Source organism: Zootoca vivipara, chromosome 11 (genome assembly GCF_963506605.1).
Source record: "Zootoca vivipara chromosome 11, rZooViv1.1, whole genome shotgun sequence".
Lineage (NCBI taxonomy): Eukaryota > Metazoa > Chordata > Lepidosauria > Squamata > Lacertidae > Zootoca > Zootoca vivipara.
The window spans coordinates 49543682-49568083 of NC_083286.1; the positions used below are offsets into that span (position 1 = coordinate 49543682).

Genomic DNA, 24402 nt, shown 5'->3' on the forward strand with positions numbered 1-24402 from the left:
ACCCCCTGGCAGGTCTTTGAGTATATTGAATTACAATACAATAAAAGGGAAAACATTTTGTATATGATGAACTTACGTTGCAGAATATTCAAAGAGGCCATAATAAGGATTGAACATTTCTTTGGACAACAGGAAGAACCATTCTCTGGCCACACCACCATAATCAAGGCCCTTTTCTGACTCAAATTCTATCCAGAGCCTGGCTTTTAACACATCTGGTCTCTTCACTGACATGATTCTTCTGTAAGATTCTTCGAAAATGTTATTTCTGTGGAGTTTCATCTCAAATCTGTTTGGTATATCCGCCTTTGGGGAGAAAAACATATTTCAGTCACTGGGCTGAATGCATTTAACTTATCATTCATTCCCTGCTTGTATCATTAAGAGGAAATAAAACACTTAAGTGTGAAAAATCGGACACAATGTCCTCTTCTATGATATATGGTGGCCAAACGCAGCCCATTTAGAGGTGGTTTGAAAACACATTGATAATATAGTCCTTTGTTATAACATTGACTGGGGAAAGTGTAAGGAATAAAAAGAAGTATTTCTACAGGTTCCAGGGATCTTTTGCTTAAAATTGGGAAGAGGGATAAGCTTTGAGCAACAAGGATAGTTCAGTCCACGATGCTAAATGTTGTACAATTCACACAATTTGAGATAAAATGGTATTTCAATGTGCACCTACTCTGATTCCCTGCACTAGATGGGGCCAGAGATTCTGGGTGAGGCCCACTGAGTAACGTAAGCCCACTGATATTTTAGTATGATTTTGTTTGTTTATTTTTATTTATTAAATTTATATATCTCCCTTCATCACAAGATTTCAGTGGGGTGGGGGGTTCACATATAACTATCACCAGCTATATGTAAACATGTGCCGGAAATGTGTGTCAAATATTCTAAAAGTCCCCTCAGCAACATCATGATCACATTTTTCAAAATTGGTAATATGTTAACCTTAAACACTGATTTCGATGGAGGTCTAACTTCCAACCAATTTATGTAAGTTGCCTTGAGTCCCGGACTGGGAAAGAGCCAGGATAAAAATAAATACACATAAATATAAATAATAGGCAAAATCCCATTTAAAGTTCTGCCACAATTGATGGATCTTAAATGTAGTTAGGTTGGCAGGACCTGGGACCGAGCAACGGGAGCTCACCCCGTTGCAGGGATTCGAACCGCCGACCTTCTGATCAGCAAGCCCTAGACTCTGTGCATTAACCCACAGCGCCACCTGGGTCCCTGCCAACCTAGCAGTTTGAAAGCACATCAAAGTACAAGTAGGTAAATAGGGACTGCTCCGGCGGGAAGGTAAACGGCGTTTCCGTGTGCTGCTCTGGTTCGCCAGAAGCGGCTTTGTCATGCTGGCCACATGACCCGGAAGCTGTCTGCGGACAAACGCCAGCTCCCTCGGCCTATAGAGCGAGATGAGCGCCGCAACCCCAGAGTCGGACACGACTGGACCTGATGGTCAGGGGCCCCTTTACCTTTAAATGTAGTTAGCACTTAATTTGGACTAGACTTCATCTACCTTGCCCAATGATTCCGTGGAGGCTCATAAGCTCAGGTGTGCATCTCTCTCCAGTTCACAAACCATCCCCATTCATTTCAATGGAAGGGGGAAACTGCAGAGCTATAAGACTCCATTCTAAGAAAACTTGGAAATCTACTTGCACACTAAATTGCAGAGTTGCGGGGCTGGATCAGGACAGCATCTTGAGAATGCTAATTGTTAGGCAATGCTTCCAGGGTTGCCCCCCCCCCATTTTGCCACCAGAGGCGAAACGGGAAAGTGCCCCCCCCCCGAAGCCATGCTTATTGGGCATGCGTTGGGGTGTGTGTGCTGGAGTATTGGGAAGGGCAGAAGAATACCCTTTATCTTCTCTTCCCCCCCCCTTTCCCTTCCCCTCCACATCTTAGAGAACAATTAAAAATGGTGGAGAGATCAGAACTCTCCACCCTCCCCTGTCTTTTTTGGAAACGGGAGCCTTTGCCATGATTGAACAATTGAAAGGGCAACTTTGCAAGAAAAGCACTGGAATATTGCTGGAAAGAGAGGACTGTGTGTGAAGCCCAGCGCCCTCCCAGCCACCGCCCCCTGGCTCCTTCCAGCCCCTGCACATCACGTCATGCCTCATCAACCCCCCTCTAATAATAATAATAATAATCAAGTTGGTACCCCTGGTTCCTTCCAACTCTACACTTCTATGATTCCCTCTCCGAAGACTATCAGTTCCAACCATACTTACTGGTTTCTTTAACTTCTTCCTGAAGTAGTCGTACTTTTGCTTAAACTCTCTGGAATAAGGAACAGCCTGGAAGAAAGGCAAGTGTTGTATGTTAGCAAGAAGCATCAACGGAACGTGTTCCCTGGCATTCTGCTTCCACCTCTTTCCTTTGCCCCTTCTGTTTAATGCCCTGCACAATTCATTCACCCCAAAGCTAGCCAACAACTATGGCTTCTCTCCAAGCAGCCCATGCTTCTGGTTGTTGTTGTTGTGGTTGTTGTTGTTGTTGTTGTTATTGCTTCTATCTCATTATTCCTGCAAGGAATGCAGAGCGACATGTGAGGCTCTCCATCACCCAAATTTTATCCTCATGAGGCGCCTGTGAGATTGATCATGCTGAGCTCAGTGGGGATTTTTGTCTTGGAGTTTCCTCTCCTCCTCCACTACATAGACCGTGGGTAGGCAAACTAAGGCCCGGGGGCCAGATCTGGCCCAATCGCCTTCTCAATACGGCCCCCATGTTTTTACATTAGTAGAGTATGTGCTTTTATGTAAAATGCATCTCTGGGTTATTTGTGGGGCATAGGAATTCGTTCAAATTTTTTGTTTCAAAATATAGTCCGCCCCCCCGCAAGGTCTGAGGGACAGTGGACCGGCCCCCTGCTGAAAAAGTTTGCTGACCCCTGACATAGACAAACAAGTGTTGCCCAAGACATTTTGGTACCTGAAGCAAACTATAAAACGGCACAACACCCTGCCAGGGAAGAAGGGGTGAATAAAAGTCGACATCAGAAACAAGTGGGGATGGAATAAAAAGGAATGAAAAGGTGAGGGAATATCAACTTTGAGAACAAGCTGGGGGGGAATCAAATTGTCCTTACCCAATGGTTGAAATGGGAATAATCGGGGGTGGGGGGCCCTGCTCTGAATCATGCCAGGCAGGTGCAGACTCCTGGAGACCCAAACAGCAGCCCCTAGAATTTCCTCCCTACCGGTGCGAGGAGTACAGCAGCACCTGCAATTCACTGAGAGGTTGCTGCAGAGGTGAAATGGCAGGGGAGGTGCTGAGGAGGCGGCAGGCCTGGCCTGTAAGGAGCACGCTGTTGTCGTCACTGCCACCATGGGCAATGGCAGCAGCAGGCAAGGCATCCTTTGGAGCTCGGATCTGCTGCCCCTGTGGATCCCGCTGCCTGAGGCAGCCACCTCTCCTTGCCTCATGGGTGGTCCGGCCCTGAAGTAACTAGTCAAGGCGACATTAGTGGGGTGTGTAAGCGGGACAAAATTCTGCTCGCAAAATGTCTTGCTAACACATTTGCAGATCGCTAACCTATAGCAGATTTTCCGAATTAAAATACTCAAGGAAGATTAGTGACTAAGTTGCCCAGATGGACAGTGAGTTCTACATTCTGATGTCCAGAATCTATACGTGTGGATATAGAAAAGGGTGACCCCCCCACCTTTTGGAGGTAATTTGTGAAGGCCTTACATTCCCTATGCATGGATGCAAACTGTGATGCTGACATGCACCTGTTAGGCTGCTGTTTAATGGAAAACATGAAAAACATATGTGCTGATGGGTGATTGACAGTGGCCTCCTTTGAACTTTGATAGCTGACAACCACGTGACGTCACGATTTGGGATGACTGACGGGGGTGGTGCTGCATTCCTGTCAAAGTTGGCCTGTGAGGGAGATAAGGGTCTTGGATCCCACTGGGACTTCTCTGGCTGGCCATATAGTCAAGAATGGAAATTGTGGTCAAAAAAACGTGTCAGGAACTGGAGTTCTACTGAATTCAGGTAGATGCTTCCTAGAATTACAACCTTAGGACATTACAGAAATTTGAAGGAATATGCATCTATTTTTAAACCATGGGCCTTTCCCACAGATTCTCTCTCATCACCCCATTATGAATATACAGAATGTATTCCAAATCCCACTTTTTCTAATGATAACATAATCAGTCTTATTTATCAGGCATGCCAAATTAAGAAATATAGTCAAGTGCTCCTTCTTCATTCGTAGCAGTGGGTTACGAGCACCACAAACAAAGATTAAAAAATCATCTTGTACACTAGGAAACAGGTTTTATTGTCTCAGATTGGGGAAGGAAAAGCTGGCCTGACATCAATCCAGAAGAACAGAAGGAAGCACAGATGAAGCAGCCATTTTCCAGGCCTGCTGAAGCTGGAAGCATCCATCTGCTTGCTAACAGTTTTCTCAAGAGACAAAACGCTTTTCGGAAGGGGAAGTTTACTCACCAAAGCGCCACACTCTACAACCCGGCATTTTAAAAGAGAAAATGCCAGGTCCCCAAATATAAAACCAGCATCGACAAAGGATATTCACGTGAATAAAACGGCTGTACAGCCGCCAAGTTAAAATTTCTCTTCAGGGAAATGAATTTTTTTTTTTTAAAAAAAAGGGACGGATTGGTTTTCTTGGGGGAAGGAATTAAGACATTCTTGAACTCTACAAAGAAGCCATAAGATGCCAAGAGGAACTTGGCTCCTTTAGATTTTGTGAGTTTGAATTACAGCAAACGTTGGAAGTTCTCCACTGTCATAACTTTGACTGTTTTCTTTTATGCGTGATTTGAAACTGCAGCCTGACACTGTGCTATCAGTAAACCTGTTCCAGTTACACACATTTGCCGACCTGATCATCATCACCATCATCCAACATTTATGTGGTACCAAAATAATCACATCCATTGTCTCGGTAACGGTCACAACCAGCCTGACAGCAGCACCCAAGCAAAATGGCTTCTAGGCCAAGGACAAACATAACCCCCCCTTCCCAACCCTTGAAGTATTCCTTGTCTGGTTTTTTTAAAAAAACTGTTTTAGGTTGACTCTGAAAGATGGGAGGATGTTGTTGTTATTTAAATCCTGCTCTACATCCCAAAGCCCCAAAATATAATGAACAGCACATTACAACAAAATATACAGTAGAGTACAATTAAACTCCATAAATCAACCAGCAAGCAAGGCAATATAGAGAAGCAGAATCATAACAGAAGAGGGCCAAAACAAAATCTGAGCTGCTCTCACCAATCCTACATCCCATATACACAGGGACTAGAAACCTGACCAGAAAATAATACTTTAAAAAAGCTTGCCCAGCTGGAAGTATTAAGGGTCCTCTTGCCCGCCCACACAATCATTCTAACTATTTAGGGGTTCAAGACAAGCAACTGATTAACTGCCAAAGAGCATTTGTTTTGAAAAAAGAAAAATTGCAATTACTTACAAGATTAACAGTTGCCACAAACTGAAAAAATCCAACATCCTGTCTCATGCTTTCTAGACCATTGCAACCCCCCCCCCCCCAAGCTTGGGATAACAAACCAGTTCCCTTGGTTTAAGCTCTTGCAAGCTTCTGACTGCTAGATTTGTTATATATAGTTAGGCACGGCAGTGCAATATATCCGTATACTCTTATTAGAAGCAGATCGATCCTGCTGGGATATCATCTGGTCGTGTTACACACATCACACACACACACACACACACACACACTAAAGAAACAAAGAACAATGACTGTGGGGAGCACATTATTGCAGTTAGAATAAAATAAACAGAAGGTTCAGTCCACTTTTACAGACATCTGTTATTGAGGATTCTTTCCAGCTCGTGTAGCCTGAGGATCTGAGCACTAGCAAAGTTGTTTATTAAAATCAGGCAGAGATGGGTTTTCTATCCAGACCTCAGAGGTTGCCAATGCATCTCTTGAGTGCAAGCTTGTTCCCAGTTGCCCTGATGAAGTTGGCCACTGTTTGAAAAGCCAGGTTCCACCCTGCTTTAACAGGCAACTTCAGAAAGCTCTCCTTTGATGGAGGTATTTAAGCAGAGGCTAGACAGCCACCTGTCACAGACACAGCAGTTGCACCCTGCATTGTCGGCTCCTACATTAGGTGGGGAGATCGCCACCAGGCTCCTTTTTCCAACTCTATAGTTTTAGTTTGGATAATTTTCTCTCTTTTTTCATTTTTTTTCATTTTTTCCCCCATCAGTTTGGATAATTTTCACCCAGTATTTAAATTACCTCTTTCTGAGGAAGGGATTGGAGAAGGTGGCAGCTCTCTCAAGTCTATAGTCAGTCTTGGATGATACCATTTATTGGATGCGTCCCTTCTAGTCTGATTTTGAGACACTAGGGAATGAATAGGCAAAATACAACCCTGTTCGATACCACTTACTATGGTATCTGCGCCTCCTCTCTGGGCTGGAGGCATAGTGTTATGATGGGGGGAATGGGCTTCACAACATGGTGCCGGGGGACTTTTTGCTCCATTTCCTGGCCAATGGGATGCCTCAGGGTTCCATCTTGTCCTCCATGCTTCTAAGTACCTGTATTAAATCGCTGCAAGGAATCATCCAGTCATTTCATCTGGAGTGCCACCATTATGCAGGTGACATGCACAGCACCACTGTTCTTTCTCACCTGCTAACCCCAAGGTGGCTTTGGAAACTCTGGGACGAATTTAATGGCAATTGCTCCATCGGCGCAAGCTTTGCAGCTTGCCAGATGGAACAATTCTCCCTCTGCTCCCCACCCCATCCCACTGTTTTTTTTGGGGGGGGGACTCCCAACACGCTTCAAAGCCAATTGCAGGTAGCACAGAGGGCCCTGGAAAAGTGGAAGAAAAGGCTCGTTGCACTAGCAGAATTGCTTGTGGAATCAAGCCCCCTGGGGTGTATTGATATGATTTTGGGGCTGGTGAACAGATGATGAAAAAGAAGCCAAGAGCCGATAATGAGAAAAGTGGGCGGGCAGTTTGACTTCAAAGCAAGCAGGACTATTTTGCTCACAATGATCCTCAGGGTACCAGCTGCCAATCACAGATGCCTCAACTCAACTTTATACAAAATTCTACATTCAGTACTTACTGGACCAGTAATAGCAGGATTCTGTAGCCTGGGGTCTTCCCACTGGGTAATTTTATTATCTGCAAGTTAACAAGAGAAACCACAACATGAGTTCTCTTCTAGAATTCTTTTTACATCCAAACTGAGATTTAAAGCAAAAAGCAAAAAACAAAACATTCATCTTCTCGCCTGTCTCTTTATAACTACATTCTGCAGTGTTAGGGGGGTGGAATTATGTACACCCCATCCATTAAATCCCCCATCACAACTGTTTAGTGGGAAACATCCATTCAAAAATGCAAATACCATCTATAATCTAGCACTTCATTAGTTAACAAGACTTTATAGTATCACAGATACAAATGATAAACCCCTCTTTCCAGGGATTTATAATTTGTGTTCGGCTAAGGTTAGATATGCAAAAACGCGGACTAATGAACTGCTCCAAACACCTGACTAAATTTACAATGCAAATGGATTCTGTGTTTCTATGAGGATGGCTTATTTAAAAACTACTTCCGGGATAGACATTAGGGCTATCCCACTAGCTCATAAATGTAAGGACGGACGGCTGGAATGAAATGCTAGAGGATAAGAGTGGGATGGGTAAAGCGCTAGAGAATGGAGAAGGTTAGAAATTAAGCCTGTTTAATTTTGTTTTGTTTGTTTGTCAAATTCAGAGTAGACTTAATTGGAACCCTTAAAATATCAATTCAGTTATATGTTTTTTTAAAGCTGCCCTGCTATTTCATAGGGCATGGGAGACAATCCTAGTGGAGAGAGAGAGAAGAAGAAGAAAAAACTGGAGCAGGCAGCTACTGGGGTATATTCACTGTTGGAGAGAAAGCTAGAGGAAGACAAGAGGGCTGTATGTGTTGGGAAACAGCTTTGTGAAGAAGAGGGCATTTCAGAACCTATGGCATAAATTATAAAGGCATCTCCTGCTCACATAAAGGAAATTTAGGGTTTTTTAAAAATCCCTTTGAGGAGATATATATACATATACATATACATCCCTCAAAGGGATTAAAAAAACAAAACCCTAAAGATAGAGAGATTATATATATATATACTATATATAAAATCTCTCCCCCCCACCCCTCTCAGCACAACTATATTTTGTGGTCTGTCCTGGGTCTGGAATCTGACCACTGTGCATTTGAGAAACATTCCTCAACGTCCTTAGGCTCCCCAACCTGGAGGGAAAAGTGCCATTTAGGATAGTGGCAAGGTCAGTTCGTATGTCTGAAGTTCTCACATGCCCAGAGAGACTTTCAATCAAGACTCTGAAATGCAGAGACTTCATTTATATATGGGGGCTCTCAGTGACTAAGGTGACCGTGTCTGCTTTTTATTTGGGTGTGTGTATCACATAATAAGACTGCGAACAGATCTGTGCAACCCTTTGGAAGGAATGCGTTTGTATGTTTTGGGGTACACTGAAGCCAGAGTGTGGCGTGACGAGCCTGATTTATGTTCCAAGCCTATGTGTAAAAGAGTGGAAAAGATTTCCGTAATATCCTTTTGCCATCCTGTTGCATTCATGAAGCAACTTAAGGCTCAAGGCCTGGGGATCATAGAATTGTAGAGTTGTAAGGGACCACAAGAGTCATCTAGTCCAACCCCCTGCAATACAGGAATCTTTTTGCCCAACACGGGGCTCAAACTCACAACCCTGAGATTAAGAGTCTCATGCTCCACCGACTGAGCTAACAGTCCTGGGAATTATTTGGGGCTCTTTTAAAGTTCAAAAACTGCAGCAATAGTAGTCATAAGTAGGAAAGCATTGTATTTGGGAACAAAATTACAAACTTTTACTATCTAACACACGTTAAGTGATAACAGTGCACAAGTGCAATTTTAGGCTCTCAAAAACAATATACCCTTTGGCAGCACACAAACACACAAAATTAGGGGGTGGGAATCATGGCAGAACTCTTAAAATAACTTGACCATAGAGCTCACTGATATGGCCTCTTTAAGCATAAATGTATGTTTTAATAATAATTAATAATAATAATAATAATAATAATAATATTTATACCCTGCCCATCTGGCTAGGTTTCTCCAGCCACTCTGGGCGGCTTCCAACAGTAATGTTTATTTATTTGTAAAATAAATGAACACGGCAACGTTTTCCGCACCTTTCAAAAACTGAGGACAGTTTTATCACGGAGAAACTGCAAATGGCTCAATTTTTGCCCTTTGCCGATTGGTAAAGTAACCAGAGTTGCTTGAAACCATGATGGATGCAAGAGGGCTTCGACTGAAATAAATATCCTTGTTTGTTTGTTTTTTAAAAGATGTATCTTGGAAGTTTGGCAGCTACAATTTTGTGGAGGGTGGGTGGGTGGGTGGGAGAGCCTTAAAAGCCCTTCATGGTTTCAATGAATTTGGAAATGTCTGAGAATAAAAGGTAATCTGTTAAGATAGTGGTGTCCAAACTTTTTTCAAAGGGGGTCGGATTTGATGACGTGAAGGGCCGTGAGCTTTTTTTTAGGGTTGAAGTTGTTGAGGGTTTTTTTTTAGGGTTTTACCCCAGGAAATAAACTGCCACAGGGGCCGGATTAGGCCCCCGAAACGGACTTTGGACATGCCTGTGTTAAGCAGTATCAGGGTGTGTGCGCGCGTGCCCCAGGACAATCTATGGAGCCTGGTTATTAGGAGGAGAACTGGGCACAGCCATCTTGCTTCGGCCAGTACAGAACTCTCCTTCTTTGAAGGTTTTTAAGCAGAGGTTGGATGGAAATCTGCCATGGATGTTTTAGCTGAGATTCTTTGCATTGCAAGGGGTTGGACTAGACGACCCTTGGGATCCCTTTCCAACTCTACAATTCTATGATTCCGTGGCACAGCTGCGTATGCATGTGACTTACTTAAGGGAACATAGGTATGAAGTAGCCTCCTAAGAACTTCCAACACCCATAAGGAATAATAGAATCATAGAACTGTAGAGCTGGAAGGGGCCTTTGACTGGAGTCCAACCTCAGGCAATGCAGGAATATTACGCTCAACATGGGAGTGAGTCGGTTTTAAAGCACTGGCAACGGCAAGTGACCACTGCATCACCCCGTACCCAGATTTTGATGCTGGGGGTACCGTGTTTGCGACAGGAGAATTAAAATCCTTTCCTGGGGCTGCAGCAAAAAGATTGAGAGTGGCAACAAATCAATGCTTAGGACGCAGTGTACCCAACCCTGTGCCACAGGCTTCAACACTGAAGACATATTATACTGGCACAGGTGGAAGATGCACAAAAATAAGGGGTAACTAACTGGCAACTTTAAGCTTCAGTTTCTTAGTTAAATACAGGTGTTCTCCCTCCCCACACACACAAATGGGCCAATCTAGTTCTGAAAGTGTATGAATTATATTCCTTATACTAAAGCCAAGATACTACTTAAAAGCTATTCATGCACTTGCAAAATATGTAAGCTACTTTACCCAAGCAGTTTAACTGAGAATAAAAACCTGGCACTATACAACTACAGATACTTATAGTGGTTAATTCTATGGAGTTCCAAGGAAAACATAGAACACAACACTGGAGCACTGATTTTTTTTTTTTTACAAAAGTTAATTTTACAAGCTCAATACTACTTTCTTCTGTTTTTTTAATATCTCAAGAAGATATTTAATGAGCAATATGTATTCATGAAGATATAAAGAAAGAAAGAAAATCACAAACACCCCCAGCGGAAGAACAAATTATTTCTGTTGCCACTTGATAGTCAAAACACAACAAAGACCCACACACTTGTTCAGAGGGTCTACAATGAAACACCATTTACACTGGAACTTCAAGGAACAGAAGTGTAGAGAGATTAACAGGGAGAGTGCAAGATTAACATGCCACAAATAGAAAATAAGGTCAGAACTGGCGTTGCCCCAAGACCTTCTTTGAGTAATTTGTTGGGGGGGGGGATGATTATATTGAAAATTTCTTCTACTGCCTACATAGACAGACTTGTGGCTACATTGTGTATATTTTTTTCTCATCTTATTTTCTATTCCTAGAGTGTGCTTTCGTTTATTAATAAGTGCATATAAGCCATGGGATCCATCCACAACACCAAAAAAATAAAATAATAAATCCAAAGAAGTTCAACAAAAACAACCACAAAGAATAAATGTTAATGCTTCACAAGATCAAATAGGGACAAAGCTTGATGAGCCAATTAAAAGCAAGCTTTTGGTGAATTATACAGTACCGTAGGAAGGCACTAATTCTCGGGTATGATTGTCGCCACATATCAACACCTGGCTTCCTAAATGAAGAGTAAAATTACAAAGCTTTCACTTCAATATTGATTACCTCCCTTCATCTACTTGCTGTAGAACCTGCGTGCCTACTTACTATGATCTATATAAAACGTTCTTCCATCCAAATGTATCCTTTCCTCCCAACCAGGCTGTAATTAAAGAACAAAAATAAATAAATAAACAAAGCAACATCAGCAGAATTAATATTTATTGATGTACTAATGTGCAGCTTATTTCAAGCAGGCAAACCTATCTTCTTCTCCCTTTTAAGAATGCTCCACGTGGTATATACAGTTGTTCTGAGGTTCGGTTTTGCATTCTGAGCCATGTGCGATCCGAGGAACGCATGGCTCTCTTGCACACAATGGATACCACCTATTCCAGGGAAGGGAACCAGATTGCGCGTACCAAATGATGATACGTGGGTCTGGTTCTTTCCCATCAAACCAACCGACAGGGAGAATGTCGAAGCCAAACGGAAGCTGCTTTCGTTCCTGGAGAACGGTCGGATTCTAGGTCTGGACAGAGGTGTTCCCAACAGCAAAGCCTCCATTGCAGTCAACATTGCCAGAGTAGAGAAAGACAGAGAGGGCATGCGCTGCAATCTGAAGGCTCCAGATTCGGCCCCTGGCTTCTCTACTCTCAGGGAGCAGGGCTCAGAGAAGCTTCTGATGTGGGAGAGCTGCTTGCAGTCAGAACTGGCAGTACAGTTATACCTCGGAAGTCGAACAGAATCCATTCCAATTGACCCCTGCAGTCAATTGGAAGCCGCGGAAGCCTTGTCAGACGTTCGGCTTCCAAAAGAACGTTTGAAAACAGGAACACTCACTTCCGGTTCTCGACTGTTCGGGGCTCCCAAGGCGTTAAGGCAGCTTCTTAGAATAGTTTTATTCTTAGCCTTTAGAATAGGGGCACGTACAAATGGAACACAACACAGCTTTTCCCAGGGGGTAAACATAATGTGTGGGTTGGGGTGGGGGAAGAGACTACTGAGAAGAACAAAATCGGTTCCCTTTCTTATTACTAGAATGCAAGCCAGTGGCACCTTCCTGCAATCCTACAGATAGTCTGCCTCTCGGAGGACGGTGTGGAATGCAAAGTTGTCATTTACTTGTGTAAATTAAAGCCACGAAGCAGACTCTCCTTTCACGCTGCAGAAAAGAATCCAACCATTAAGCTGGCCTTGTGAAGGCCTATGAAAGAACGGGGGAGAATAATATATACATATATACATTTCTCCATTAGCAGGCTGAGAATGCATTATGAAACGAGTCATATTCCCTAATGATGATATTTGCAAGTCTTCCTTCTCATTGAAGCCTAGCTGCCTTTGATTTGGTAGCAACCACCCAGAATCCAGAGACCGTGCAGCGATTTAACCTCCAGCGATGGCTGCGTTTGTCCTTTCATATGCCACAGCTAAATGGGCAGGCATCGCAGCCAAGCAGTCGTGTGACTGGACACTTCAAAAGTGCTGTTAGAAAGACTCTGGGGGAACACGTTTTTGTTCACAGTAAAGCAGCAGGAACAGCAGACACAACCGCCACCGCACACAAATCCATCCACACATGCAGCAAGCGTCTAGATCAAACTGTACGAACGTGTGGAGATGGATACTTACAGGAAGGGGACCTAAGTCGTTAGGGTTTAAAGCAGCTTTTGAACGCAGGTGTACTGGGAATTTCAGCCGCGGATCTTCCTGTAATTACAAGCAAGTTGCTGTAAGAACGCCATAGCCTGGATCTGCACACGCATCCATTTCATATTTACACCTTTACTCGGGCCTCCCCTATCAAAGCCATTTCTTCACTAATTCTCTGATTCTAAGAAGAAGTAGTCACTTTGTATACTGAACCTCCTTGCAACCCACTATTGCATTTGTGGCTTAACACAAACCATGTACACAGCTACAGGTGAAACTTGGAAAATTAGAATATCGTCGAAAAGTGCATTTATTTCAGTAACGCAATTTAAAAGGTGAAACCAATATATGAGATAGACGGATGACAAGCAAAGCAAGATATGTCAAGCCTTTATTTGTTGTAATTGTAATTATTTGTCCTTAGGCGGGTCAATTATAAATGGAATGTAATTAATGAAATGTAATAGCGATGTTTATTTTTGTAATATTGTAACTATTTGTTTTATTACTGTGGAGAAAGCATTTGAAATTTTTAAAATAAAAATAAAAAATAATAAGTTGCATTACTGAAATAAATGCACTTTTCGACGATACTCTAATTTTCCGAGTTTCACCTGTATTTTAAAGGAATGCATAGTTCAAATGAGCAGATGCAAACCATTTTCAACCGTAACTCGTGCAACTGTTTTAGCTTCTTCCCCCTTCCTGTGAAAACAACATTCCTTATAGCCGATTAGCAAAATGCATGCTGAATTTTCAAGCAACCTATTAAATAATGTAATGGGCTTCGTTCAAACCTTATAGCTAGAAATCTCATACCTGGCTTTCTAAAGGCTGCAATCCTAAACCTATTTAGCTCCACTGAATTGATGACTAGACAGGATTGCAGCCTATTAAAACCTACAAGGTTGCGTACAGCTGGTCAGAGGTTTGCAGTTTATTTTTCGCCATGCAGTTTCACTCCATTTCAATTATTCTGCAGATGCCCAGATATGCAGGCTGATATTGTAGCACCTTTTTTATTTATTTCCCTGTGTCTGGAGCAGCCCGGGAGGCTGAACGTGAGACAGGAAGGTTGGGAGAGCTGCTATCGGTGAGCATTTACAATGCTTAGCTAGCTAGACCAATGGTCTCACTTGGTATAAAGGCAGCCTTCTATGCCAATAAGAGAATAACAGAAAGCAGCCCGGCGGGATACAGAGAGAAGCTTTGAAGATGGTGTTGTGTGTGCAGAGATCACAGAGATAAAAGAATTATAGAACTGTAGAGTTGGAAGGCACCATGAGGGTCATCGAGTCGAACCCACTGCAATGCAGAAATCTTTAGCCCAAGGTCGGGCCTGAACCCACGACCCTGAGATTTAAGAGTATTGTGCTCTACCAACTGAGCTTTCCCTGGATGTAAACGACTAGAGAGCAAAGCAAATGAGCTCAGAATGCACCGAAAGCTCCTTAGGGAAAGGACATGTCTTTTTTTTTTTTTTAAATCAAATCAAATATTATTGTAAAATGCCAAGCACCGTGGCCTAGCAACAACAATAATAATTGACTGGAGAAGTTGCAGAAACTGGCTATTTTCGGCACAGAGCATACAATATAGGGTTATAGGGCAAAAGCTTTAAAGCATAATGTGCGTCCGCTGAGCTGCTGCTAAGAAGCTGGAGAACATAATATTTAAAGTTCCATGGATTAGCTTACCGGGGGGGGGGGGGGGACATTACAGGCTGAAACGATAGTTCAAAAAAAGAAAGAAGTGTAGAAGAAGCCTGTAGACTACCCTCTACTGAATTCTGCTGAAATTTATTGTGGTATCTCTCCACTCCCTTCCGCTCCCACCCCAACTTTCACCTGCTTTCTGGTCTCTGCTGTGAACCCCTGTAACCCTCCCGGCCCCCAGCCCCCCGCAAAAGATACACACATTTGGAATTCCTCTTACCCATGTGGTGGTCTTTGTGTTATGATCGATAAAGAAAGGTCTGCCATTGGGTGCTATTCGCATCTCCCAGCCAGGAGGTAAGAAGCTTTGCGTCAACTTATGCTGTGGTTTGGGAGAATTGTAGGGAGAAGGCTGTGGAGATTGCGGGTTGGAAAGGGTGTCCTTCACAGCTCTTCGCGCAGGAGAGTCCTTGATCAGTCCCTGTGGGAAGAAGCAGCGGTTAAGAATCAAGACGGTCGTCTTATAGTGTGAAAGATGCCAGGTTTTTAAAAAATATTTTTATTCATTATTACATATCTATCCCACTTCGAAGAAGCTGACGGAGGCACACACTCTTCTCTGCCTCTCCATTTAATCCTCACAACCACCCTGTTCAGTAGGTTAGGCCAGGGGTCAGCAACCTAAGGGCCACAAGCGGCCAAAGGGGGGCGTTTAACCGGCCCACGAGCAGCCCCCAAACTGAGCCACCTGCTCAGGAAGTCCCCATGCGCTGCGCTAAACCTGCACGGCGTGGGGACTCGCTTCTGCGGTGCTGGAAATCGCGTCTGTGCAGACACTGGAAATCGCGGGCACATGCACTCACACGCATGCAATCCGACCCATGGAGGGATCTCCGCTGGAGTGAACTGGCCAGGCGAGGTAAACCTTGATGACCCCTGGGTTAGGCTAAGAGACTGGTCCCAAGGTTACCCAGTGGACTTTTAGGTCGCTGAGTGGGGATTTGAACCCGGGTCTCTCAGGTTCTAGTCCAGTGCACTAACCACTACACCGCAGAGATCTTCACCTGGGACAAAAGGACTGAAAGCGCATAATCATCCCCATCACTACCTTGCCTGGAAATCCGCCATTATTCCTTGTCTAATGCACTTTAAACATGTGCACGCGCAATAAGCGCGTGCGCGCACACACACACACAAAGTTATTACAGTGGTACCTCGGTTTAAGTACACAATTGGTTCTGGAAGTCTGTACTTAACCTGAAGCGAACTTTCCCATTGAAAGTAATGGAAAGTGGATTAATCCGTTCCAGACGGGTCCGCGGAGTACTCAACCTGAAGCGTACTTAACCTGAAGCGAAATTTCCCATTGAAAGTAATGGAAAGTGGATTAATCCATTCCAGATGGGTCCGCGGAGTACTCAACCTGAAGCGTACTTAACCCGCAGTATGAGTGTAATTGGTTCTGGAAGTCCGTACTTAACCTGAAGCGTTCTTAAACTGAAGCGAACTTTCCCATTGAAAGTAATGGAAAGTGGATTAATCCGTTCCAGGCGGGTCCGCGGAGTACTTAAACTGAAAGTACTCGAACTGAAGCATACTTAAACAGAGGTATGACTGTATTGTGGTAAGGCTGAGACAGATGCAGAAGACAGTGCAAGCCCCGAATCTCACCTCCGAGGGCATACCCTTTCGGGAAGCGGGTGGTGAGAAACCCAAAACTCCCATCACCCACCATAATGCAACCCCATCACCCCAAAATCCGCAGCATAGGTATTTCAGTGCACTAGAGCAGTGATGGCCAAACTTGGCCCTCCAGCTGTTTTGGGACTACAACTCCCATCATCCCTAGCTAACAGGACCAGTGGTCAGGGATGATGGGAACTGTAGTCCCAAAACAGCTGGAGGGCCAAGTTTGGCCATCACTGCACTACGGCATCAGCCTGCCTTTTATTACCAAGTATAACGTCACAATTTTAACTAAACGCTCAGAATCCACAGCATGAAACGGAAAATAAAAGCAACGTTTTATCTTTAAGGAAGAAGGGAGCGGGGACGAGACTGAGGAGAGGAGTGCATTCTGGCCATTTTTCCAGAGCCCCAAATCCTCTCTCCCCTCCCTTCCTCCCTCCCTTCTTTCTTTATTTGACTTCTTACTTGCTGTTCACCATAAGGCCCCAAAAGTGGGCTGCAGCAATGAAATATGCAATTATAAAACAAAAGGAACAATTACAACCCTAAAAGAAGAAAAGCGCAAAAACAAATAAAAGCAATTCCATATATAAAACAAATTTAAAAAAAACCCTTCCTGATCTTATCACTGGGCCCTTCAAATATAAGTTACACTTTGCTGGGCAACAAACCCTCTCCTCAACAATGTGATGAGGAAGAGACAGGAGCTAAATTTTCATATTAAGATGCAGACTGTATACTGTATGCAGGCAAGAAGTGGACATTGGAGTGGGTGGAAGTGCCCCACCTCGGCACTGACCAAACCCACACCTTCTTGAGATGTCTGCTTTAGGTGCCTTCAGACCTTGCCCTGATCTGAGAGTATGTGTTTAAAATGAGGACTCCCACGCATCATTCATCGGGTGCACATAGCATGCGTGCGCATGGATGTGGTAACACAGGGGAGTAAGCATGTGGTAAGCACAGATGTTCGGAGCTGGGAAGCTGGCAGCAGTGGGCCATTTCTTGGTGGCGAGGGTTTTGAACACTGGCCACCCAGCCTCCTTAGGCAAAGAAGTGGCAAAAAGGGATTCACAATCTGAATCCTTCTTGCCATAAAATGCTGGCAATGAGAAATCTCATTGGTGGGTTTTCAAAGTAAGGAATCATCTGTGCCTTCAACTACTCATTATTTTTGTAAAGCAAGGTTGCATAGGCTGGTCTCATTTGTGTGCTGGTCTTGTTGTTCCCTGAAAGGGCATAACTTGGTGGCAAAGCACCCAATTTGCACACAGAAGGTTTTAGGTTCAAGCCCTGCCATCTCCAGGGATTGGACTGGGAATGTCTGAAACCCCAGAGGACAGCAGCCATGAAGTACAGACAATATTGAGCCTCCTAGGAGGGTTCACATGACTCACTCTGGCACTCCAGGCTCAGGGGGTATCCAACAATCTGATTGCTATTGGGGTTAGGTTAAGGGCCCCTGACCATTTGGTCCAGTCGTGACCAACTCTGGGGTTGCGGTGCTCATCTCGCGTTATTGGCCGAGGGAGCCGGCGTACAGCTTCCAGGTCATGTGGCCAGCATGACAAAGCCGCTTCTGGCGAACCAGAGCAGCGCACGGAAACGCCATTTACCTTCCTGCTGTAGTGGTGCCTATTTATCTACTTGCACTTGACGTGCTTTCGAACTGCTAGGTTGGCAGGAGCTGGGACTGAGCAACGGGAGCTCACCCCATTGCGGGGATTGGAATCGCCGACCTTCTGATCAGCAAGCCCTAGGCTCTGTGGTTTAACCCACAGCGCCACCCACGTCCACGCTAGTGGGGTAATGCCATTTAATTACTTAAAAAGTTAAACTAAGGGGTCTGTCTAGTGTTCAAAGTGTGCACAGGTATATCTCCTATGCCAGCTTTTCACACTGATCAAGACACTCTGAGCTGTGATATTTAAATATGTGGTGCACTGAGAATCTGACTTCATGTAATTGCAAAAATCATTACTTCCGATTTCAACCTTTCAGTGTTTCATCCACTGTGATTATTAATTCGTACAAGGCTGTCACACTCAGTGGCTGAAAACTTAACTTGCAGTGCTTTCCCCCCTCCCCAACTGTCACTTGCAATACAGAAATCATGAATATTTTAGAATATAATAGAATAAAATAATTTATTGGCCAAGTATCAACCATACTTGAAATTTTGCTTCGACTATTTCGCCCATTGGCTAAATGAAGAATACAAAATATATTCACTTGCTTTGATTCTGTAGCTGGCTTTTTTTCTGATGTGCACCTATGATTTTTGAGCAAATACTTCATCAAATGGATGAAATAAGTGCAATAAATAAATAACTTCTTAGAAAAGCAGCAGTATGTGAAAGTCCAAAAGCAGAAATCAGCAGGAGATCTGAAAGTTGGGCCAATCTGAATGGGGAGATGGGTTGCATGTGGTTCATCAAATGAGTTTTTTTCAATAGATATTGCTTTTTATTATTATAAAGGGGTATCTTTGTATTATCTCAAAAGAATTAATTTCAGCAGGGAAATTACTTCCCTTCACCAGAAATGTTTTCAGCAATGCAGACTGAATAGAATTATATCACATTGAAAGTGCCTAGATTTTCTGACCCTTGAGCACAAAAATGTAGCTATGCTAAATGTTTGGCAGTGAACAACAATATCTACTTTACAACCAAAAGCTCATCTTCATAGAACAAACTGAACTAAAGGATTTATATTCAAATGCAAAACAGAAAATAAGAGTCAAATTGAAAAGTTACGTTCATAACTCAATCTACATGCCCTTGCTTTGTTGACTGAAACAACCAAAAAAAGAAGGAAATTAAAATAAACAATTTGAATATTTCTTAAGTGATGATCCTACAAGATATGAAATAAAAACAGGAGCATGTCTACTAACTGTTCAGCATAAGAACTGGTCAGAGCAGCAACGTGAAAATGCACAAAATAAAGATAGAGGAGGAAAATAAACTGTAAGACGCAAATGTAATTTTTTTGAGGCACAAAGGAGTTTTTGCAAAAGACTGACAAGTTGACTGGAAAACTGGAAGTTGAAATAAGGAATAACAACAAGATAGAGAGAATGGGAATTCAGGAGGAAGGGAAGGCTTGGGAATTGGAGACCACACTTCTCACCTCAAGTGGTGCAGATAATGTTACTGTGGGAGTACTGAGGCTACGAGGCCGTCTGATCTGAGGCTCACTTAGATGGTTGTTACTGTTTGATGTTGACCCAGTCGCACCATCCTCAGCAAGCTATTTCAGAGGCAAACACAAGTTAGCTACATGTTATGACCTTCCTCGCCAAAAGACGAGCCATTTCATGATCAAATAATTTCCAAACGTTTGCACCGGTCGGTGAATTATTAAATAACGTTTTCAGCAATAACATTCCTGCCTAGAAAAAATAATAATAATAATCACACCTGGAACAATTCCTGCCATGCTGTCAAAATTCTGCTTTTCAATTGCATTCTAAATGTTTAGGAGTACCTTTTTTGAAGAGTGAAGGCTTTTATAACTACAGCAGTACCTCGCAAGACGAATGCCTCGCGCAACGAAAAACTCGCAAGACGAAAGCGTTTTGCGATATGTTTGGTGACTCGCAAGACAAAGTTTTCTATGGCCATGCTTCATAAGGCGATTTTTTTTGGAGGTTTTTGTTTTTGTTTTGTTTTTTGCCGCGGCAAACCGCGCTTGGCAAGACGAAGTTATTGCAAGACGAAGCGACGCGCAGAACGAATTAATTTCATCTTGCGAGGCACCACTGTATTAGATCAAACCAATATGGGTGAGGCATTTAGACAGCTCAAATTACAGGGCGATGGGGGATGAGGAAGGGAGAAAAAAGCCCAGCCCTCTTAGCCACTGTTTTGGAAGGCTACAATTTGTGTGCACAAGATCTAAAATCCAGGGGTTGGGAGGGGGGGGTCTGTTTGTGGATTCAAGGCCTCTACTACCTCTTCCTTCATATTGTGCACACTAGGTTTCCCCATTACTACTTTCCCTATTTTTAAAAAAATATATATAGTACAACACCAGGACCAGTTTATTTATTATTATGAAACAGGTACATAAGCCTTAGTGGCTAATGCTTCTTCATCTACCACATTTACTGTAGCTTGCCTACTTGCTCCCAAAAGGTTCCCTAAGTGGGATAACTTTTGGCTGCCCAAGATTATATTTTTGCTCAAGTTAGGTTCAACATTGGCTTCTCTCGATGCAGTCATTTCACCTCCCCATTCCACCACAGCACCTGACCTCTAAGAGTAGCAGAAAAGAACAAGTCGCAGAGAATTCCCTTGTTCCTCTTTGCTATTGCAAAAAGCACCCAGGACCCGTTGCAGGGTGAGCAGATGAGTGAGTGGTAGGTATGGGAAAAGGGCTGGTTCTTCGCGGTTGGAACAGACAGCTGCTACAGTCACCCAGAGGCTCATTCACAGCTTCCTGCTTGAACCAGTCTGATGTATAAATGACACCAAGCTCTTAGAAAAATACTCAGTAATACAACTCCCACCAGCTAGTTAAGGATTAGTTACCTAAATCACTGCTTATTCTCTGCGCCTGCTTGTTTACATAACCCGCTTACTGCTGCTCCATGCTTCTGCCTGGTTTTGAACGTTATCTTCTGGCCATGGTCAGCTCATGTACAATTTCACTTGCTTTCTTGGCTGCTGACTTATACAGCTTAAGCAATTGATTGGCACTGGTGTTAACAGTGGTTACAGTTAACCAGCTTCCCCTTAAGTCAGGATTTGAAACCCACTTCAAATTGTAGCTTTAATACGGGTTAGCCTTTCACAGACCCTCCAAGTGTCCCTACTTTCTAGGAACAGCACTGGATTTACAGAAGCTGTCCCAGTTTCTGAGCTGTGCCTGGGATTTTCCGCTTTTCCTTAGGATGTCCCTATTTCCATTGCTCCAAGGAAAGCAATTCTACTTTGTTAAGGGTTCTACTTTGTTAAAATGCAGATAGCTTTTTGTCTTCAACAAGAAAAAAAACGGCGAGCGCTCTTGCTGCAGGTTGACAACCACGGCTTCATTTAGGCAAGCAGGAACAGAAAATTTTGCTCCTCTTCACCAAGTTACAAAATAGCCCATCACTGCCTTGCAATGACCCAGCCCTGCCCCCCCTAAGTGCAGGTGTTATTAAGCGGATAAAGGGTGGACATGTGTCACGATGCGCACCTCCCGTGTTGGATATGCATATTGAAACTGGCATTGTCCTGCGCCAAACAGAGCGGATCCTTCCTTAGTCAATGCATGGTCTCCTCAGCTAAAACCAATTACTTCCCCAGAAACTGTCCTCCCCCCACGCATAGCTGTCACTCTGAAATTTGACACGGCCACGGAATGGAAACGACCAACCAAACACTCTATAAACATTCTGTTGCTTTTCTCTGGATAGCAAGTTCCGTACCTGCATGATAGGACGAGTCCAAGTTGTGGTTCGATTGTTATGATTGACATAGTAAGTGCGACCCTTAGCATCTTTCCTCTCTTCCCAGCCCGAAGGTAAGCCCGGTGTCGTATGTACATAGGCCACTGATGGCTGTTTATGCAAGAAATTACCATAGTGTTACTATGTGACAGCGGGTCATTCGTACAAACAACATTTGCAGCAGTGCAACCAGGAAGTGTGTGTCTGCACAGCACCTCCCTCTTAGAAGGCAGGCTCACGTTCAGATACACAAGGGTTCATTTCCATCCTCTGGAGCATGGGTCACAGAAAGTGACAAGAAAATTGCAATGTGCTGAAATCAAGAGGGATACAAACATTGTCCAGCTTGAGAGAAGCGTATTTCACTTTATCCTCGCTGAAGATACCGTTTGTTCATGAAAGACAGGCAGCAGGAAGAGCAGAAGAGTATAAAAAGACGTAGCAGAATCAAACACTAATGCCAGGAGCACCGAGAACAAAATTAGTTTACTCCCATTTACCAGCATTCCTTCAAACAATGTGCAATTGTTTGTTTCCCTAGCTGCAATAAGTCAGCAGAAACAGGCGGCTCGTCAAACCCTTCGTGGCTTGTGGGCAATATTTGTTTTGCTGGGTCGCAGGCTGTGCTGCCTTGAATCCAAATGCATTGGTTAATAATGAAACAGACTTTCAGATATGTCCCCATCCATTGTTTAATATATGGAATTTGCAAATATTTGAGCATTGTATTCTTGTTTTTATGGTGTCTTACTTCCATGAAGCTCCCCTGCCTCTGCTTTTTATTCTCAAAACAACCTTCTGAGATAGGTTAAGGCCAGGGTTTCCCAAACGTGGGTCTGTTTTTGGACTACAATTCCCATCATCCCTGACCACTGGTCCTGCTAGCTTGGGATGATGGGAGTTGTAGTCCAATGGCAGCTGGAGACCCAAGCTTGGGAAACACTGGGTTAGACTGAGAGTCACCCTGTGAACTTATTTGGACTTGGGTCTTCCCAGGTTTAGTTTGGTACTCTAATCACTACAGTCACACTGGCTCAGTGGCAGATCACCTGCTTTGCATGCAGAAGGAACCAGGTTCAATCCCTGGCATCTCTAGGTAGTGTTGGGGAAGTCTTCTACCTGAAACCCTGGACAGTTGCTAGCAGTCAGTGTTGTATGCAATATGGTCTGAGTCCACATAAGGCAACTTCCTATTGTCCTCAAGTGGTTTCTATGTTCCTTCTTAAGGCCAAGGCTTCTTGCAGGCATCTGTTCTGTTGCTTGCACACTCAGGCAGAAATATTGACACTGCAAACCACCTACTAATCACCTGCTAACAACTGCTGAGCCCTACTTTGGTCCCTGAGGTTTCATAGGATATTCCCCCCCATTTGTCAAGGTGTTCCTCATAACTAATGAACGTAGAATCTGAGATCCCCTGGTTGCAAAACAATAAAGGCAATAGAGGCAACACAAGACAGGAAAACTAAACAAGCACCAGGCTAGAGTGCAAACAATGTAGGTTTCACTGTTTGTGAACTTTCCCCCTATATTCACAAAGGAATTTATCTGCACACACACACACACACACACACACAGTCACTGAAGGTCAAATTATACATTATGTTTAATATGTAGCCTGTGGTTTCTTACTCAAATGTAAGCAGTGGGGATATGGATCAGAGGCCCGACCACAACACCAGGAACTAAACCAAGTCTCCATGGTTTAGAAGTCTCCATAGAAACGTGAAAAAGCTCCCCTTGTTACCAAGGCGAGGTGGTTTTTTTTTTTTTACTGTAAATGGAGTGAGAATTTCAGAGATGGTCACAGTTGGGGAAGAAATTGCTATACATCAGTAACAACCTACGTGGATGAAAGTCTGTGATCTTTCTGTGGAAGTAAAAAATAAAACCACGCATTCAGGAAGCTGAAGCAAGAATTGATCGTGGGTGCTGAAGAACATTTATATGTTCTCCGGAACAGTTTCAGATGGAATTGTGGGTACAGATTTGAAAATTGTTTTGAATTTTGTTTTGTTTAAAGAAGGTGAGAGGTAACTCCTGCTCTGAAAAACGTGGTGCTTTTTTAAAAAAATGCATGTTGTGAGAATGATGATTAATTAATGTTGACTAGAGAGAAAAAAGACGGAAATGCCAGAAAGGGCTGCTCAGCAGTCTCTATATCTCTACACACACACACACACACACACACACACACACACACACACACAGACACAGACACACAAGAAACCAAGCAGTCGTGTGTGTCATCCTCTTAAGAGCTAACAGATATTTTATGCTCAGCTGGCATCAGAGTTTGGTACACTCTCCCTTGTCTGCATATCCTTTTGCTCCAAAAATGTCTCCGCTGATTTAAAGTTGAGGGGAAACTAATACTAAACGTGCAAAAAGGGATGGGGCCTGTCTCCAAAGGGATCTTGTGGTAGTGGAAGGGCAAGTCTTAACGTTCTGCAACAGGGGGAATCCATCACGCCAGGTTTGCTAGCGGAAGCACACAATCAAAGTTATCAGCAACCTGCTAATGCGTTCTCTTGTCGAACAACTTTCTACTAGCGCGAAATATTCTGACAGCGAAAAAATTACGCTGCTAAGTGGGCTTGGATACAACC

The 24402-nt window shown here is 43.5% G+C and overlaps 1 protein-coding gene across 6 annotated transcripts in view; it reads right to left on the minus strand.

Annotated features, from left to right (window-relative positions):
* NEDD4L (NEDD4 like E3 ubiquitin protein ligase) overlaps positions 1-24402 on the minus strand; it is a 259415-nt gene that overhangs the window by 24801 nt on the left and 210212 nt on the right. For all 6 annotated transcript variants that reach the window (XM_035101003.2, XM_035101002.2, XM_060280348.1 and 3 more), the window contains 8 exons: positions 21773-21904; positions 19489-19608; positions 14945-15145; positions 12989-13066; positions 11462-11516; positions 7126-7184; positions 2256-2321; positions 77-306 (listed from right to left, as the gene is read on the minus strand). In XM_035101003.2, coding sequence (XP_034956894.1) covers positions 77-306; positions 2256-2321; positions 7126-7184; positions 11462-11516; positions 12989-13066; positions 14945-15145; positions 19489-19608; positions 21773-21904 — 941 coding nt within the window. The remainder of the gene's footprint in view (positions 1-76; positions 307-2255; positions 2322-7125; positions 7185-11461; positions 11517-12988; positions 13067-14944; positions 15146-19488; positions 19609-21772; positions 21905-24402) is intronic.